A 20781-nucleotide genomic window follows, 5' to 3' on the forward strand; every position below is an offset into this window, starting at 1 on the left:
TTTTTCTGAGTAATTTGTTTAAGGCTGACTTGACCGAGAAGGGAAGTGCGATAGTTTCCTGTGCACGGATGAGGCTTTGGTGATGCCACAGAGGAAACAAAGTGTGCAGACAGATTTACATTGTCGATTGTTAGTTGCTACACGTTACGTAACCGACTATGAATTGATATAATCTGTCAAGTTCTGTATGTTTATTGGATGGGACAAGTGATTCAAAGTTCCTAAAACCTTGTCTTAACCAGACATATTAACATGAAAAAGAGGAAGACGCCATCATACAGGTTATGGGAGCTGTTGACTTTTAGTGTTGATACAGACACAAATATACAGGGGTGACACAATCTGTAGAAATAAGAAGGAAGGGGGGTATTTGCAAGAGAAATAACAAACATCAACAGCAACAACAATAGAAAAGACAAAGATCACAAACATGTAAACAGCCAAACAACAATGGAAAAACAGAATGAACATGGAATGACAAAAATACAACACAGCAAAACAAATAACATCACAATGAATACATTATGGTCAGGAAAAATATTCACTCAAAGTTGCTCTGGATGACTAGATTAACCTGGAGTCAGATTGTGAAAAGGGGAATGGAAGACAGGAAGAAAGGAATAAAAGATATTCAGTAAACAGTTGAACACAACCACAGTGCATGGGAAATCTACAGCATGAACAGTTGGCATGACAGGCAACGAACCTTTCAATCCATTTCCAAAGAATCCATTTAGTCCGCCTCCATATTTGCCGCCCTGCCCTCCTGTAAAAGGAAAAACAGTCAGTCGGGTTTATGGGTCTAGGTTATTTGCAACACTATTTAAGTAATCCATACAGTCGTATGGATTACGATTTTTATTTTCATTTTATTTTCAGTCATGCTTAGACACAGCATTAACTAGAAACCAGAAACAGCTGCGGGAAAGCCGACAACAGAAATGAGATAGTTGTGTCAAGAAGGGGTGCTCTATAGCTTACCATATGCACCCTGACCTTGACCAAGCTGTCCACCATAACCTTAGCAGTCACATGCCAAGGCAGGTCACAACAATCATTATCAAACAGAACATAAAGTATGACAGAAACAGGATGAGTGCAAGGCACAGAGCATGCACAGACATTGAGACAAGAGTTCCTCATACAGCAGGTACAAGTCATGTCTGCATGACAGAATGTGAGTTCAGTCACCTGCTGGTTGCACTCCGCCATAGCCCCCGCCATTTCCTGTAACAACAACCGACATTTACAATAGAGGAACTAAAACCTGTCAGACACTGCCGTATGGGGTACAGAAACGACACCCGAACATGCGTACAGCGACAGACAGATACTCAGACAGACAGACACTCAGACAGACAGTGAGGCCAACAGGCAGACAGACAGACAGACAGACAGACACTCAGACAGACAGTGAGGCCGACAGACAGGCAGACAGACAGACAGACAGACAGACAGACAGACAGACAGACAGACAGACAGACAGACAGACAGACAGACAGTCAGTCAGTCAGTCAGTCAGACAGACAGACAGACACTCAGACAGACAGTGAGGCAGACAGACAGACAGACAGTGAGGCAGACAGACAGACAGACAGACAGACAGACAGACAGACAGACAGACAGACAGACACTCAGACAGACAGTGAGGCAGACAGACAGACAGACAGACAGACAGACAGACAGACAGACAGACAGACAGACAGACAGACAGACAGACAGACAGGCAGGCAGGCAGGCAGGCAGGCAGGCAGGCAGACATGTACCATTTTTGCATTTGGGTTTCCCACCACCACCACCTGTCTCCAGTCCATATGAACCCAGTGCCACCCCACCGTCCCCTTAAAGAGACAGTTGCAGGAAAAGGCCCAGAGAAACAGCAAATACAGATTTAGAGAGAAATGACATGTACACAACAAACACACAGACCTGCAATCACACAGCGAGTCACTGAAATACTGCATACTGTACACACACATTCTTTGTTTCACGTCACATGCAACTTTCCCTCTTTACCATATTTGCTGGCAGATTTGCCGTCACCTCCCGTGCTAAGAGGCTGTGCCCCGTAAGGGTAGCCGCCATCACCTGAAAGAAGGAAACATGATGCATTTTTCTGTTTACTTTTGTTCATCAACACCTGCACCTATTAGTACCAGTCCTTATTACGTAACGTAACAATTTTAACACACACTCACACACATTTACTCAAGGACATTAAGCTCACCATCCAGTCCAGCAGGAATGACTGGAGAACCATTGTACGGAAGCTGACCTACTCCTCCACCTGTATGAAAGCCAACCAGGTCAGCAACAAACCTGAACCACACAGTGTCAAGTGAATCACTAGAGCTCACCATATTTGCCACCTGCAGGTTCCATTCTTCCACCCAGCGCCCCTGGAAAACAACAATAGTGGATTCAAAACTCAAATCCGAAAACAACGCAAAATTCAACAAAACGATGGGAGTGTCCACACTTCGCACAACACATCGACACACGAGTTGAATAAAGTTCATTTCTTAACGTCCATTGCTTCTCTCTCTCTCTCTTTGTTGATTGATTCAAAGTTTTCTGTCTTTGGCTCTCTTCCTTGTAGGTGTGTCTACCTAAGCCAGTGTCGGGGCCCAGACCCAGGGGTTGAACTCCTCCATAGGGCCCTCCGCCGTATCCTCCAGATTTCCCATCAGCCCCCAGGCCAGCGGGCACCACAGGCTGTCCTCCATAGGGCAGAGCACCAGCTGGACCAGCGCCCCCTACAGATAAACACGAGGTACTGCATGTGGGCATGACCAGGCTGGACAGAGATCAAGATTCAAATCTAATCCAGAGTGACACAATACTGAGCACACACTGAAGTGTTAGTGACCCTTCCTCAACGTGAACTGCCCCCCCCCCCCCGCCCCCTTCTTTTTTTGTTAATTTTTATTTTTAGAGAGGAGTCAGAATCAGAATCAGATATCCCTTTCTGATTCTGATTCTGAGATGGCTGAGCGGTTAGTCGAATCGAGGAATCGAGCTATTAATCAGAACGTTGCCGTATCAATTCCCGGCTGCGCCGATTGACGTTGTGTCGCTCTGGATAAGTGCGTCTGCTAAATGACTAAATGTAAATGTAAAGAACTTCCAGACACTGCTGTTGTGCCCATTCCCAGACTCCTCCATGAGACTTCTCACCGTATTTCCCAGACAGCCCCTGGCCCTGTCCGTTATAGGCTCCGCCTCCAAGGCCTATAGCACCAGAGAGGAACACTGGAAGTTAACTCTGGGGTCACAAAGCAGTGGGGAAGACTCTGCTTCAAGAAAAAAAAGACCTACAGATAACCCACAGATAACCCACAGATAACCTACAGATCACCACAGATAACTGCCCGCATCATTTCCATGTGGCACATACCAGCTACACTTAGGGGAGACACTGTTACACTGCCTGGCCAAAAAAAAAAGATTTGTAAATCTCAAAGCAGTCATGTTAGTGTAACTGTCTAAGACAATATGCCCTCTCCTATAATAGGTTAAAGTTGTTTTCATGACTGGGATATTTTTGCTGTTGGGTATTTACCTCCACCCTTCCCTGCTTTGCCTCCAAGCCCAGCACCATCAGCCAACACTGGGTAAGCATTTCCTGGAACATAAGTAGTAATCATCAAATGTAATCATGCGCAAGTAAGTGACTGAATGAGTCAATGCGTGAGTCATTGAATGAGCAACTGGGTAGTGAAGCTGCCTACGATGACACCTACCCGCACCGTAACCAGCGCCGCCAGCGCCGTAGCCGTTGCCGTTGCCATAGCCTGTAAAAATGTAGAGAAAACGTCACATCTCAGCCCGGAAATCCTCCTACGCAGCCACACTGCTTAACACACACTGCAGAATGACTTTGGGCTCTCCTGGCTTAGCTGTCCCGGCCTGTGGTTCTTGCCTGAGAGATGTTTCAGATTGTTAGATTGGAGGGCAGGATGATTAAATAAGAGAGGGTAGGGGGGATGGGGGATGGAGGAGGGCAGGCATGTGCATTACATGCATGTACTCAGACACTCATGCCGACACCCTGATACCTGCAGGCACTGCTTTGGCCCCGCCCGCTTTGCCCTCGCCTGTGGGGGAGGAGTCAAGGAGACGTGGTTACTGGCTGACTGCAGTAACCTAAGTATCTCTCTCTCTCTGTCTGCTGTGATGTAGCTGTAGGGGTAGGACCCAAATCCTAGTTTGTCACTCCAGAGATAAAGTATATGTTTCTGATTCCAGATATTGTATCATCACTGTCTTCATCTCTGCACTGTCCTTGACTTGTTGGTTGTATTTCAGCATCCTTTGCAATTGGACATTGGAAGCTTTCTAACTAACCCGATTTCTACAGCCACTCCCAACCACTTCCTTGGCCTCAGGCCATGAATATCATCACATCCAATCACCATAACCTGTGGTGGTGATCCTAAACAAAACACAGTCCAGTTCGCCTTCACATACATCAACAGACTCGGAAGACCAGAAGACGGACATATTGAATGAGTACTGTACACACAGACACACAGAATGCAGGAGAGCATGGTGAGACCTAAAGCCTTACCTGTAGGTTTTCCTGCTCCACCCTGTGGGTATCCTGCTTGTGGGTATGCACCCTGTGGGTATCCTGCTTGTGGGTATGCACCCTGTGGGTAGCCCCCTTGTCCCAGACTGGCACCTGCTGGGGGAAAGAATGGTCAAAAAGAGGAGGAAAAGAGGAAACAACTGAAGAGGCAAGCATGAAAAGAAGCTTTAGTTGTGAACAAGCCTCACCAGTAGATTTTCCTGCTCCACCCTGTGGATAACCCCCCTGGGGATAGCCACCCTGTGGATAACCCCCCTGTGGGTAGCCACCCTGTCCCAGACTGGCACCTGCCAGAAAATAAAGAGTACAAAAATAGAATCAAAATGGAAGACAGCAAGCATGAAAATAAGTTTATTTGGTTGAAGGTAAACAAGCCTCACCAGTAGATTTTCCTGCTCCACCCTGTGGGTAGGCACCCTGTGGATATCCCCCTGCTCCACCCTGTGGATATCCCCCTGCTCCACCCTGTGGATATCCCCCTGCTCCACCCTGTGGATATCCCCCTGCTCCACCCTGTGGGTAGCCACCTTGTCCAAGACCTAAGGCACAGAGCCAACCATTCATCACAAACTGACATGTAAACCTCCACTGCAACAGCTAACATGGGCATGATGGTCATCTTCATGTCTCTTCTACCAACATTCTTCATTACCTGCTCCGTATCCATTAGCAAGGCCAGCGTTGCCTGGATAGTTCCCAGCCCCGCCACCGTAGCCTGTGGAACATGTCAATACAAGTTAGCATGTGCCCCTTTGATCCTGTGGAGGGGGAGGGGGGGGGGAGGGGGGGGGCAGTGCTCATCACACAATGCTGCTGCTGGCTCTCATCCAAGGGACAGACAACATCCATGCACCTGACACATCCGTGTGACTAGGCTGTGGCCCTGTTACAGACCTCGTTCATGTACACCACATAGGTGTGAGCGGAAAGAAAGACTGTGTTTTGCAACGAACTCAGCTAGAGTGAAAACAAGCCAAAAGTGAAAGCGAACCTTCTCAACAGTAAGTTACCTTTACGACAAAGTTTTCAAAGTGATTTGAAAAAAAGAACCGGGCGCATCGAAAATGGTGGAGAAATCAGGGCATCATCACCTTTGACGTGCAATTATAAGCATGGCTGTAGGACATAGAAGGAAGGAGTTACCGTTGCTTTTGACTCCCTTATCACTGGGACCTCCAGCTCCTGCACCTGAAGACCGCAATACTCATTTACACCTTGTCCATTTCATTGTGTTAAAAAATCTGAATGAGTCATCTGTAAAATAAGTTTACCGTTCTGAGCGCCTGGGCTGGCGAATCCTATACAGAGTAAACCGATGAGATTCTGAATCAAACCTTAACATGCACTTTGAAACTGCTTCACCTCCACTATGGCAGGCAGAAAGAGAGACATGCCAGTAAAGGTTTACCATTGCTTTTGGCCCCCTGACCATTAGGAGATCCCAAAACAGCGCCTGGACCGTACCCTAGAGGTCACAACAGCCGTACATACTTAACCAACTTCTCAACTGAATTCTTACATGAAGATCAAGGCAGAAAATAAACCACAGGGTAAAAGTTGACAGTCAAACAGACAGACAAACAGACAGACAGACAAACAGACAGACAGACAGACAAACAGACCGACAGACAGACAGACAAACAGACAGACACATAGAGAGGGCAGTAAAGGATTACCATTGCCTTTAACACCCTGACCATTGGGACCTCCTGCTCCAGCACCATTTCCTGAAGATCGCAATAAAACTTTATTTAGCTTAACAATTACATGATCCACCTGAACTCAACTGCGACAGATATAGACGTAGCCAGTAGACATTTACCATTGCTTTTAGCACCTGAGGGACCTCCATTTCCTGGTCCATAGCCTGTAGACCGTAACATTTTACAGACATTTATAATCTACTTCAGAATACTCTAAACCAATCAATCAATGAGAGCTCTAGACGTGCATTCAGAAATTATTAATTTGACAGATTATGATTACAGACTATTGACACATCGAAAGGAAAACTGAATTTGCGATTCTTAGCAACAATTACAATTGGCACACCAGTTCTCGGAAAACATCTTGCAGACCACAATAGTTTGATTTAACCATAACCTGCCTGACTAACAATGACTCAAAACATGCACTTTAAAACTGCTTCACTTCCACTATGACAAGCAGAAAGAGAGACATGCCAGTAAAGGTTTACCATTGCTTTTGGCCCCCTGACCATTAGGAGATCCCAAACCAGCGCCTGGACCGTACCCTAGAGGTCACAACAGCCATCAACATACTTAACCTACTTATCCAACTTCTCAATACAATTGGTTGCAGAATCCTTACATAGAGATGGAAGCAGAAAATCAATGATTATAAGCATTTACCAGTTGTTGCACCACCTCCATTTGTCTGACCAGCTCCTGGAATATATCACAGAGACCAAAATAGTTTGGGTTTTACCATGTCCGGGCTTGATGTTCAGGTGTTTCTTGACAAATATTTTGTGTCGTAATAACAAAACAAAACTGTTATCCATAAACAGTCAAAGCTTAACTCTGAACTAGCTGAGGGTTACCATTGACTGAACCCTTGAGATCACAACAGTCAACGCACTCAATCTATTTGAACTACCCTCTAATTGAGATTGAAACAAAAATAGCTAAATAAGTTTACCATTCTTAGCACCAGTTCCAGCAGGTACACAACATCCGTTATCAAACATTGTCTGAGGGATGCATAAACAGCGGTGTTCTAACATTTTGTTTTATCATGCAAACACCAGTCAAAACCTAAAATTCTAGTCTTACAATTGCTTTTAGGAACTGAAGGACCTCCAGCTTCAAAACTATTTGCTGAAGATCACAACTAATCATATCATGACCATTCAAAAGCAAAGACAGCAACTAGTCTGTAACAAGTTGAGATGCTCGTTCCAATCACAGCATGAAACAACATGCAGTAATGTTTCTAAACCTCATTCGGTGGAAACAGATAGAGGTTTTCTTTGAAATGCAGAGAAAGAGAAGTTAGCAGGCTTTTACCCAGCAAACCACCATCATGTTTGTTCACCACTAGGCAACAACTGAGTTAGACTCAGGCCTCATGTTCAATTCATTCCAAACAGGCGCTTGAACGCATGCAACAAAGAATCACAATACATTGCTTCTAGTACCAGGTGACCCTTATGCTCCAGGAATGTACTCTTGACACCAGTGGCAGCAGTACATTGCCAAACATGCTCCATCTAATCAACATGGTCAAGACATGCTTTTCATTGTTCCTTTTAATATGTCATAGTAGCATCTCCCTACATGCAACCCAGGAACTTCAGTGGTTTCCACTAATAGATGCACTAAGACAGGCAGACAGACAGAGTAAGAGAGGTCTACCATTACCTCTAGCTCCCTGATCATTGGAGCCCCCAGCTGCTGGTCCATATCCTGAAGATCACAACAAGCGGTTACTTTTGTTCACACAACCCTTTTCAAAGGCATCAAGATACTTCTGCTTTCAATTGCACCCATATTAAACACATAAAGAGTGTCGAAGACCATCGACATGCTGTGTCACAGAGAGAAACTGGTGGTCGTGACATACAGAAATTCTTTACCATTCTTAACACCAGCTCCAGTGGATACCCCAGCTCCTGGACCGTATCCTGGAGACCACAACAGCTTTACTGAGATCTGGTTACTACACATAACCTCAGACTACATCATCATCTTTGCAATTCAGCAGAAAAGTGAAACACATAGGCACACTGAGAATGCTGAGGCAGTTGTTTTCAACATTACTGAGACCTCGAGTTCCTGTACCTAATCCAAATAAATGCATTACTACTCATGCAATCCAGATGCTCAGGCAAGGCACTTTGAGATGGCTTTCCTAGCATGCCACAAGCAATGTTTAAATCTCTGTCCCACACTCAAAACCAAATGAGTCAAAAGCAATTTTCAGACATTGTCAGGTCTTGAGCACTTCCAATTGTGAAACAATACTTCTTAAAACCATAGGCACCTGAAAGCATCCATCGGAATAGAGAGACAGACACATGGTCGTTCTTGAAACTGCCATTAGAACCTTGAAGCCATTAGAACCTTGAAGCCATTAGAACGTTCAAGTGGACTGTCTGCTGCTTCGCCATTCCATAATTCCATCTACATATACCGTATTTCTTCGATTAAACACCGCAGCGTTTATTACACAATGTTCATTTTTGGTGCAGCGTATATTCGAGGGCGGCGTTTATTTGAGGGCGGCGTTTAATCGAAGAAATACGGTAATCAACATGTACTACATAAACAGGTCCGGCGCATGCAACCATCTCAAAGAAATCACAGAAACAATAGCAGGTGCAGGTTCTTTGTCACGTCCGCATTCATTCATTAACTGACACCATGAAACGCATCTGCCTCAAACATGTCCAGTCTGATCCCTGATGTGCATGTCTGGAACCTAAGAAAGAAGCTACTACTTTTCACTGAGGTCCACTCTTTGAAGACATAAAACTGGGGAAGTAGGCTAAAGGAACAACACACATTCTGCTCAAACATATGACAGAAAAATGGCGTCACATCCCAATTTTTCCCACTCGGCTGATTGATGAAGTTTATGCTGGGTGAGCCTAGGGGCCAGACAGTTTAGATGGTATAAACTTTATTATTTATTTTCCATCCTTTATACTATAAAGGATGGAAAATAAATAATGAAAAGACAGAAACAGATATAGAGTAAGTAATGAAAACTTTACCCTTATTATTCGACTGGATGCTCTTCCCAGCAAGCAATGTGGACTCGCTCACTCTAAATCCTGTGAGATCTTGCTCCACAGGGGTAAGAGTTTTTGCGCCTTGTCCAACAGTGACATCATCTTTAGAGCCCCGCCCATCATGAGCGACAGAACCTAGACCTTTGCTTCCCTGACCATCTGGGGTTTGGGGTTCACTGTTTTGGGCTCTTTGTGCTGGTTGAGCCAACGGACTGAGACGAACCCCCCCTTTCTCAGCTGAGCCCTGGGGGCCCAGGCTCCTGACTCCCATCTCGACTACAACCGAAGTACTAAAACCCATGACCTTTTGGGATGACTGCTGAACTCCGGGACTGACACTTTTGGACTCCTTTCCGAGTGGGGCTGCCGGTCCCAGACCCTGTCCAGTCTGTGGTGAAAAAGCAACAGGTGATCCAAGGCCCCCTTTGGCCCCGTTGGTGTCTGGCACTGCAGGTCCAAAGCTGCTGGAACCTTCTTTGAGAGCTCCTTGGGTTTTCGCTCCTTTTAAATCCTGTGTCTGAACACGTCTGCCCTCATTGCCTTTCCCAGGAACTCCTAAATCTGCCGCAGACACACCTGGCAGAGAGACATCATCACCATGCACCGGTGAACTGCAAGGGACCTGGAGCTGGCCTCTGTTCTCTACACATGGCACATTCTAATGGGTAAGAACTTCAAAAGTTCGCAAGGCTGAAAATCAAATTAAACTTAATCAGCCGTTATGTCTCTAGGTCCCAAAGCATTCATTAGAAACTAAACTAAGAGAGCTCCTCGGAGAGACAGGACTGGACGAGCGGATGCAGACAAGGAAAAATGACGAGACGAGAAACGAGGGTTTAACGTGAGCTGAAGATGGCCTGGGTCACGTGACCCCTCACGTCCACATCAAGACACAGACAAACAGCAAAGACGACTACGACAACCCGCTACTATGACAACCCGCTGAGCCACGAGGGCGGCGATTAATCACACGGACTAACACAGAAACACACACACGAGGACAGCCACAGAGACAAAGCAACATCGACAGGTTTTATGCAACATTGAAACACAAGACACTGCCACCATGTCTGGTACACACAAGACAACAGTCTGTGTGACTTGGCGGGACAAAGACACGACATTCAGCCAACATCGTTAACTGACAAAGCCAGGGAATGAACGGTGAGAAACAGAGAGACAGGAACGCCACAAACAGAGGGAGAAATACTCCCTGATACACCTGCACCTAAACCTTAGGAATATGGGTTGAATCTATCTACAGAGGACACACAGTAGTTGCAATGTAAGTAGATATAAATATCACAGAAACTCAGCACATATTCAGAGAAGAGAAGGCTTTACCAGATTTGGGTGGTTTAACGCCCTGTCCAGTAGGCCCACCAGCAGCTCCACCATAGCCTGGAGACCACAACACTCATATTTAAAACAAGTTACTCCAACGGAGACAGGAAGAGAACCTCATTCACTTACTTCAGACGACAACATCGTTAAAATCATCCATAGAAGCGGAAACATGTATTGAAGTAGCTTAACACACTTCATACTGATCATGACTTATTACTGCTTCGTCCAACATGCCAACACAAACACGTGCTGTTAGAGGGAACGCAATCAAGTGATACACACAGGACAGTTAGAAACAGAACTGCGCGTGAACGTCAACAAGCATCTACTGTTGTTGCGATTGGACATGTACAGTATTTCATATGATAGATCTTAGCACGCTGTGTCAACCATCACATGCAAATTAATTATATATGCCTGATATGGACCCATATCAGGAAAAATCTATCCCCAGAGATTAATATCAAGGTACAGTGCATGCATTGTGCACTTTGCGTTCCCGTTAGCATGGGATGGGGCAGCAGGCAGAGAGGTACAGGTTTACCGTTGGATCTAGCACCCTGTCCATTGGTTCCACCAGCTCCTGCACCATTGCCTGGAGACCATAACATTGATATTACTCAACCCTGCATAGTAAATACCGGTTACTCTATGCTTACAGGCTTGGAGAACTCATTTAGACTGTATGGGCTCATGCTACGCTGACATACAGTCCACTAATCCTGTTATCCGACACAGCAGGTGTTGATGATCACATAGGTGATCTCTCCTGCATGCGTAAAATGAATGTGCAAACCACATGCATTTGTTCCATGGCTCTTGCGGAACACTATGTATTGCACAAAGGATATGGATGTAACTGGTATGGAGTCAACCCACAGGCACAGACAGACCGATATGGACGATGACAAACACACATGAATGTAGACAGCAGTGATGGAATGTTTACCCGGTTTAGGTGCCTTTGCCCCCTGCCCAGCGGAGTACCCACCTCCAGCACCTAGTGATGTCAGAGAAGGACATGGTCATTGGAGCCAGCTAAAGCAGGGGGTAGCAGGAGGCTACATGATACCCCCTGGGCAGGTTGGAAGGGGGCAGTTGACAAGGGACAAGTGACCTGGACTCTGAGAAGGTCTCAACATGTTTCATGATACTTGGCATAGATTTCCTGTTAAATCCATCCACAGAGCACACAGCCAAGGGTGAGAATTCATGTTCTCTTGGATGAACTGAAGGGTTTGAGCTGTGTGAAAAAATCTCTCCCCTGGATAAAGCGGTATGGACTTCAAGTAAGCGGGAGCCATGTCAGCTGTGATTGGTCAGTTGTGATTGGTCAGCTGTGATTGGTCAGCTGTGATTGGTCTTACCAGGTCTGGCACCCGCTCCTGGTCCCACTCCAGCCCCGTATCCTAGCAACAAGACCAGCAGCAAGGTCAAAGGACATCTACACACGTTTGCAAATCTCAGCTATGACATACAATCATGTTCTACTATAGGGAACCTGGCACTGCTGTCATGTATTTCAAGGTCACATTGTGATTTGGCAAATAAGAACCAATCGACAAGATATCCCAAGGTTACAGATAATGATAAACTTAAGTAATGCTGAGATTAAATCTGACAAACAAATATAGTGGAGGGTCATAATTGAACAGACAAGGAATTCTTTGTGTATTCTGGTCTGTGTAAACAAACAGCAGAATCACAAAGCACACACTCACCTGGCTGTGTTCCATAGCCTCCATACCCTGACAGAAACACACACACCAGCGTATTAACCACTTTGCTTAACATGATTTGAAAACATTCTGGTTTTCGTCACATTTTACTCACCTCCACGTTTCCCTCCCTGAGTACCCAGGCCCATTCCCAGTCCGTTCCCCATCCCCGCTCCCATCCCCAAGCTTGCTCCCATCCCGGCTCCAAGACTGGCACCTGCATTGAGACAAATAGAATTGAGCAGTGGGATGCTTCTAAGAGATGGGAGGCTTTATCCGTGAGTATTGAATCAAGACTCAAGCTTTAATATTCGGATGATGCCTTCAGTTTGGTTTTTAGATACCCAGAAGAGGGTGTGTCCTTACCACCACCTGCACCTCCCTGGGGCCCATATCCTGGCTTCACTCCTCCTCTTCCCACTGGGCCTCTGTAGCCCGCTGCGGGATAAACAGCAAAGACACACAATCAAACTCATGACAACATACGAGCGTGTGGAGAGTGAATCCTGTCAGTGAGACTCCACACACCACTTACCTCCACCAAGCTGAGCTCCTGGATAACGACCTGAGATTCCCCAGAAAACACAAGTACGGTAAGATATACAAGGGCGTCAGACATAGGCAGAAATCCCGGGGGGGAACAGGGGGGACACGACCACCCCATCCTGGGCCAAAAATATGGTTTGTCCCCCCAAATAAATCACTGTAAACATAACTATGTAATTTCAATAATATTAATAATACGCATTGAAAGCGCTTTGCTGATTATGGACACAATGGCGCTTTTTTAATGTGTTGTAACACAGCAGTAATTTAGGTGTCCCCCTCAGGAATTGCTCTTGAGAAAATGTCATATAATTGTCCCCCCCCCAAGGTTGATGGCAGATTTTCCCCACTGGCGTCAGACTATGTTTACACATGTGTAGTTGGCATGTCCAGCTTACCTCCACCAGTTTTCCCAGGTTTGGCACCGTAACCTCGCCCTCCTTGCATCCCCAGAGAGCCCGTCCCTGAGACACCGATGAAGCAAAGGGTGTTAGACACCGCCAGGACTTACCACAACGAATCGAAACAGGGAGTCAGATGGCTGAGTGGTGAGGGAGTCGGACTAGTAATCAGAAGGTTGCCGGATCGATTCCCCGCCAAGCCAAATGACGTTGTGTCCTTGGGCAAGGCACTTCACCCTACTTGCCTCGGGGGGAATGTCCCTGTACTTACTGTAAGTCGCTCTGGATAAGAGCGTCTGCTAAATGACTAAATGTAAATGAAGCAGATTTGGTTGCTCTGATTAACTGTGTGGTGATGCGAAGCACAGGATGTGAGTAGTTCCCAGCCACTGACCTCCAGCTCTGCCCCCTCCCATCCCTGCCCCTGGGCCTAGACTGGCACCTAAGGAGAAAGAGAGAAAATTATGTTCTGAGGTTTTTGCCTGTTCCCACACTGTACTCCTCTAGGAGCATTGTATGGGGGTTGCCTTTTTCTCTCCTCCTCTCTCCTCATGTTATGCTTTGCTGTAATCTTTCTAGTTGGCGCCTCTAATGGCTGCCTAGGTAGGCTCTCCTGCCAAAGTAAATTCTGTGTCTGTGCAAACTTTCATGGCCAATAAACATCAATTCAATTCAAGATGCGATGAGTGGTGATAAGGCACAAACATGTATGCAAACACACACTCAAAGTCAGTTATTGTCAGATTTGATTAATTGTTTGTTCCTACCCCTTCCTGGCATCATTCTTCCCATGCCTGCACCAGGTTTCACTCCTAAAAGGAGGAAAACAGAATTGTTGTGTTGAGCTGGATGTCTTTATGTGTCAGTGACAAAATGTTGCTCAGACATGGTTGTCACATGCACCATAGCCGAGACAACCAATAGAAATGCTGCCCCACAGCACATCTACAAAGGACAGAAACCTAATCCCTAGGTGTCAAACTCCTCGATGCTATGGCGCATGACTCACATGTATCCTCTTGCATACACTCATGGGACAGAACTGTATCTCTCTCAGATCCCTTAACAATTTAATAGTTTGTCTATGTATATTATACATTTTTTATTAAGAGCTTGTTTAAAGTTCAAATCTGAACCATGCAACAAGCTACAGTATCATGATAGTGCAGAAATACAGTGCAGTGATCATGCAGAAATAGATATTCACATGTTAAAGATTTAAAACATGTTCTTCTTGTAATAATTTACAAATTAAAGTACTCTTTAAAGTAGAGTTTCAGACAAGCCTGGAATATTTTTTCTTACAGGCAAGGCCCTCTCAGACTGTGTAGGGTTGAACATCGCCTACCACACATTTTTATGTCTCATATGAAATTACTGAGACAGTTAGAAGTAAGGAAATCATTTTCTGTTCCATTTAGAAGTACACCATAATAGGCCAAAATATTTTGTACCTGGGATAGCATGCCCCTGGCCCCAAACTACCAGCACTGATATGTACTGAGATTCTTAGTCTTATTGGTTGTACTATTGTTACTTAACAAGCCAAAATGATTTAAAATGTATTGTATTATTTTAAATTGAGATATTTGAAATACCATTTTTTGAAACGTCATTCAGACAAGAGTATGTTCACGACTTTTTATGGGAAATCTCATTTTGACATCTGATTAAATATTGGGTGACGTCAAAGAGTGGCACGGATCTCTCTAGAGTCAGCTTTAGCTGCTCAGTAGGTGAGCGAAACAGTCAGCCATTGATGGAGGGCAAAGAGAGACAAAATGAAGAGACTGTGCTTCAGTTGTAAAGTCTTCGCTCGCGGCGGGTCGTCAAATTTTGACTGCCGTTGCCACTTCAGCGTTCCACGCTTTGATTCCAAACTATCGGACCATATTAACTTCAGAGACTTGCCAAGAACGCTGGGCTTGGGCGGACTACGTTCACGTAGCTGAACTCTAGGAACTAGGTACTGATTTCTCATATACCTGATCAGTCATAGTCATCGAATATTTGACACATCAATGCTATATTGGAGACATTCAGAAGAGTATACCAACTGTCAGAGCTTGATATTCAAATAGATTTTTAATAGCTTTAGACACATTGTAAAATCATGTACTGTACATCAGTCATTGCACACAGCATGTCCATATGAAAGCCATGCCATCTAGAGTTGATTTAGTATAGTACAATGTTCAATTATGTTGAATAAGTGCAAATTAAACATGTTAATTTGTACAGGATAATGTCTTGTCAAAGCCAAATAAAAGATTGGAAATGTTATAGTAGTTTTAGTGACTATCAGATTATTACTTTTGCTACTTTACTTGGGATTAACCAAACTCCCACTGAGAACCTGGATCATCCAGTAAAAAAAATATTGTAATTCATCTATGTTTTTCAGAACACGTAGGTTGATTGTTTAGAGGGAATGAGCTAGTAATTTCAAAATAATGGTTGGGGATATAATTCACAATCAATATCAAGAAATCAAGCACTCTAGATGTAAAAAGCTAATCCATTATGTGACTTTTTTTGTCAACACCTTTTGAACACATTAACCATTAATTAAACTTTTTTTTTTCTTCTGACACCGTTTCACTGCGTAGGAAAGATCAGGTCATTAATTTTCAGCCACGTGCAAATTAGCTTAATTTCTGGAGCCCCTTTTTTAAGATGGCAAATTTACATGCGTCATCATTTTAAACAGGAACGTCTTTTTAGTCTAATCAATCAAGTGCTCGTTTTGTCTTTCCTCTCCCCCCTCCCTTCTCCCCTCACTCCTGTCTTCTGTCCTCTCCTCTCTCCCCTCGGCCTTAGTACAGCTTTTGGCCCACAGTAATTAAAATCATTTGCTTTTCTTGTTTATGGCTATGTCTCTCCATAACACACATTGTTATTTTTGTCTTACCTCCTTGCAGAGTGTTCTGTGCCAGCCAAAGGACCAGCGAAGTCTGAAGGAAGGCTCGTACCAGCATGATGGGAAGACCTGGTCCGAGGAAAGACAGAAAGATGAACAGACAGACAGACAAACAGACAAGAAAAGAGACAGAAAGAGACAGGAAGGGGAAGACTGGCGTGCTGGATAGGGATACAGCACAACTAGACAGCCCCAGTGTTTGTCCTGGTCTTTTATATGCTTCTCTCGCTGATTCCCTCCCCCTGATCTGCCCTCCACCATGCAATTGGGCATCACTGAATCAAGGCAACCTCCACATCTGCAGACAGTCAGACTCAACTTTTTTACCTCTCTCTCTCTTTCTCTCTCTTACACACGCACACACACACGCACACACACGCACACACGCACACACACACACACACACACACACACAAGCGGCTGATCAAGAAGAAGGAAGAAGATGTCTATTTACACTGATCTGTTATAAATGTGTGTTGAGGACATGACTTGAACCATCTCTTTGATGCAAGAACACATGGATGACATCATGGCAAGGTATGGGCAAAGAAACAGAGAGCCATTGTAACTATAGACAGCGGTTAACATTGCCTAGATGGGAAAGGTTTATAGGCATTTGAGGTGCGTTGCCAAAATATATTCTCGTCGTAGTTGTCATAGTGATACGTTATCATACAATGTATCAAAGTGATACATTGCAATACAATTATTTCCTTTGTTGGCATTTACATTAAGTCAATCATGAATTTTCAACCTCTTGAAAATTATCCTCATTCCATAAACTACCTTTTGAGAGGGTATACAGGGTTAAACTTGTTGGTTGCCCATCCAAACTCCTCTGCCCCCACTTTTCATCCTGATAGATCAAATCCCATTTCCCAGAATTCCCTTTTGCCTCCTAACAACCTCCCTGAACCCCTCTTCTAAACCCCACCCAATGCTTGTGTAGGTCACATGGTCACATTACCTCAGCGCACAAGGCGAATTACAGTCACCACAGTAAAATGTATGGCTGGTTTGGAGACAGACAGACGTAGAAGACCAGGGTGAACTATGAGAAGGCCGAGGCCAGAGAGAGACTGGATGTTGAGAAATAAATTCCTGCCCAAGGGAGCGAAGCTGAGGATGTTGCCCAGAGCAAACACTCTCCCAATGCCTGCCTGGCGTCTTCCGTACTTACTGTACTGTTTACAGAAAGCGGGAGAAGGGATGGGTGATCTCACACACACAAATACAAACGCAACACACACACGTGCGCACACACACGTGTGCACAGTCCTTCGCACTCACTTATCTTTTGCAAAACACACACGCTCATGTAGACCAACGCGCGATGCTCCAAAAATATAGAGAGTTGACAAGTTGACGGTTGCAGCGTGAAGCATAGATGGACGAGGATGTTTTTGTAGAGAGAGAGAGACAGTTTTATGAGAAAACTGTTACAAAAAGCAAGTGGAACACTGAACCTGTGAGACAGAATTAATAGCAGTCCTGTTTTGACCAAACAAGCATGACCTTGCACCTCGTAAAAAATGAGAACAGTCAAAGAATAAGAACAAGCAAACAGTCCAAAATGCACACAAACAGCCTAATGGGGAGAAAGGTGTGAGTAAAAGTGACATCATTTTAGGGGTGACTCCTATGCCAGGTGCTGTGCGTCTGAGCAAAGAACACTCTAGTATAAATGTTTAAAGTGGAATTTTATGTTACCGGTTTGAAATATTCCTCATCTGTTCACAAAAACCAGGGACTTTTTCATCAGGCTCTAACAGACGGACATTGTAATCATGTCCATCCAAATACTCAGAGAGCTATTCTTCAGCTCTTTGTAAGGCTCAACGTAAGTTTTCCATCTCAGTCCTAAACAAGAGGCGCTGGTCCATGGACCTGTGGACTCTTCCAGAAGGAGCCAACTTTTGTCTTCCTCACCAGGTGGTCTTCAGACCCCCTGTTCACCTACAGTAAACATCTAAGTGCACATAAAACATTTCGTAAACAATATGACTATCATCGTCCTGGAAAACGTCTTCTTTTCGTCTCTCTGTATCATAACAAGGTGCTATCCAGAACTATGGCTATAAGTTGCTCAGTCGACTGTTACAGCAATGTCAACGTTAAAATACAATGTGGGACTTCTTTAGTCACCACCCCCACACCACATAGCTTAGTCTTCAGTAGTTGTAAAGGGAATAACAAACCCCACGGCTGACTCATCTGTGATAAAATGTACCTTCACCACCCACGTTCTACCTCTGAGTGTCTTCTGTCAACATCAGAGTAGCGTCAATCTTAAAAACATCACACCACAACCACTGCATGCACCTTGTTGAAAACTGAACAACTCTGGTGTGTGGTCTTGGTTCTGAGATTCTTTCGAGAGAACGTACAGGTGAGGGGAGGAAGAGCGAGGTGGTTCAGACGGTGTTGGCTCCATGACTGAGAGGAAGTGGAAACAGGGGTCGTAACGTGTGGACAGACATCTGGACAGCTGCTTCTGTGTGGTCAGAAAACACTGAGAATACTTTGCTCTACTTAACTTACATATTCAAGTATGGCTAAGATCCCCAAAGGTCTACAGGCCAAAGCAATCTTTATCCTCTGATTAATACAACCGTTCATATCGTGCGCTCACACACAGAGAGATTCACATGCACCAAAACATGCTACATCTGCGGCACTGCCACCACAACAGTGGTCAAATATAAATAATTGCCGGCAACTTCCATCTCGCTAACAGCACCCCATGCCCTCTGGTTGTGTCTGACAGTCTGGGCCACCTGTGCCCTCTACAGAAGACTGACGGAGCTCCTCCTCTGAATACCAATAATTTGACGCCGTAAACACCTTGATCCTGGCGATGAACACCTGGCAACATAATGCGCTAGTGCGTCACGTAATCCCAACGCGGGATCACATTCCTGGCACCTTTAGACAAAGCCAGGTTCTGAAATATGTTTGTGTTTGTTTCATTCTTTTCGGGCGACACACGCTGCTACCTCGTGAGCTGCTCTGCTCACACAGCTGGAGGTCCTAATATTAGTGCGCTGCCCTGTGTAGCGTGTCCAAAGGACAGACCACACAGACCACTGAAAACACAAAGACCACCTGACTCCCAGACTCGGCTTGTCTGGGCAGGTGCAAGAGACAGGACGAACCAGGAACTGTACCAACACATTATTTTTGAAGACTGACGCCCCCTAACTGACACCAAATCAATGCCTGTACTAGAGATGAACTGAGCCCTTGACTAAATCGATAGAGACATCACTCTTCAAGGACACAGGGGTCTCAAGACTGACAAAAACAGAGATGAGAGAGGGTCACATTTACTAACAGACCAGTCTTCCCAATCACCACGACTGCCAAAGAGAACAGGGAGTCTTGGCTGCTCTAATGATTTATTGTTTCCTGCCTCACAGGTCAGGCAAGCAGCAATGCTACGGTCCACTGACAGTAGCAATCAGTGTGGTAAGTACCGAAACTCTAAATCATTGACATATGGAGGCAGTTTATCTGGAAGGGGTTATCTGGAATCGCCTTAACGATTAAGACCCTTCTGTCTGCGTGTGGATTCACTGTTCAGATGTGGCGGATGCTAAATGGATACACCACTGCTCTCACAGGATGTCTTGAGTATTGACGTGATTGAGGCTGTAATGTCTGGGGATACTGTACAGTGAGAGTAGCCATGCTGGTAGCCTCACACAGGTAGACCATACTGGTCTAGTTAGTTTCCATGCACTGGGCAGCAAATCTCAACCAAAGTGTTGATCCGTTCTGCTCTGTTAGCTTTGAATTCGGTCATCATATTAAAGTCATTCATTTAAATGGCAAACAAAACAGAAATTAAATGGAAACCAAACAGAAAAAGACAGTTGACACTACGCTGCCTTTCCATCTACGATGGACCCTGTTAACCTGTTGACTCGAGAGACAGAGTATGGAAGATTCCACTGTAAAGACATGTCCTTCCTTTCGCATTACTTCTGTCTCTCCTCCCTTTTCTCCCCTGCTGACCAACTCAGACAGTGACAATATTGATGGTGGATTCTCGGTGTTGAAGGTTTGTTCAAGTGTCTACAGCCCAGGGTTACCCAGCCCAAACCAGACAGGCCCAGTCCCTGTCCAGCACAGACACATAAAAACAGAGGCAGAGAGACACACATCATATCCTTCAGAATGTGCTTTTATGGGAGGGCCCGGCCCTCGCAGCCTTCTACTCCAAATGTGAAGGCCCGTTGTCTTCAGGGCTTTTCTTGCTTTTTTTTCTTTTTTACTTCAGGAACGTTTAGGGCAGAGAGATCCTCTAGTCCAGATACTACATTTACATTTAGTCATTTAGCAGACGCTCTTATCCAGAGCGACTTACAGTAAGTACAGGGACATTCCCCCGAGGCAAGTAAGGTGAAGTGCCTTGCCCAAGGACACAACGTCATTTGGCTCAGCCGGGAATCGAACTGGCGACCTTCAGATTACTAGTCCGATTCCCCACTGCTCAGCCA

General features: G+C 45.1%; 1 protein-coding gene across 4 annotated transcripts; it reads right to left on the minus strand.

The window, feature by feature from the left end:
* Positions 1–282: 282 nt before the first annotated feature.
* On the minus strand, positions 283–19747 carry LOC124479135 (fibroin heavy chain). 4 transcript variants are annotated; one of them, XM_047037709.1, is made up of 39 exons: positions 16271–19747; positions 14127–14171; positions 13754–13801; positions 13357–13422; positions 12948–12977; positions 12779–12850; positions 12528–12629; positions 12416–12442; positions 12062–12103; positions 11644–11694; positions 11239–11289; positions 10692–10748; positions 9330–9923; positions 8190–8237; positions 7975–8019; positions 6964–6999; positions 6789–6845; positions 6414–6458; positions 6268–6318; positions 6000–6056; positions 5863–5889; positions 5735–5779; positions 5244–5306; positions 4972–5130; positions 4780–4878; positions 4571–4684; positions 4059–4097; positions 3744–3794; positions 3563–3625; positions 3178–3231; positions 2610–2756; positions 2358–2399; positions 2228–2287; positions 2017–2088; positions 1767–1841; positions 1192–1227; positions 982–1020; positions 707–766; positions 283–574 (listed from the first exon to the last, which is right to left on the minus strand). In XM_047037709.1, the coding sequence occupies exons 1-39, from the start codon at positions 16335–16337 to the stop codon at positions 570–572; spliced, it is 2841 nt and encodes a 946-aa protein (XP_046893665.1). In that variant the 5' UTR covers positions 16338–19747; the 3' UTR covers positions 283–569. The 4 variants fall into 4 exon arrangements, with proteins under 4 accessions (XP_046893665.1, XP_046893667.1, XP_046893668.1 ...); XM_047037711.1 differs by lacking the exons at positions 5735–5779; positions 5863–5889 and having other exon boundaries at positions 4571–4687; XM_047037712.1 differs by lacking the exons at positions 5735–5779; positions 5863–5889; positions 6000–6056 and having other exon boundaries at positions 4571–4687.
* Between the last annotated feature and the right edge of the window lie 1034 nt (positions 19748–20781).

The sequence above is a fragment of the Hypomesus transpacificus genome, chromosome 17 (assembly GCF_021917145.1).
Source record: "Hypomesus transpacificus isolate Combined female chromosome 17, fHypTra1, whole genome shotgun sequence".
NCBI lineage: Eukaryota > Metazoa > Chordata > Actinopteri > Osmeriformes > Osmeridae > Hypomesus > Hypomesus transpacificus.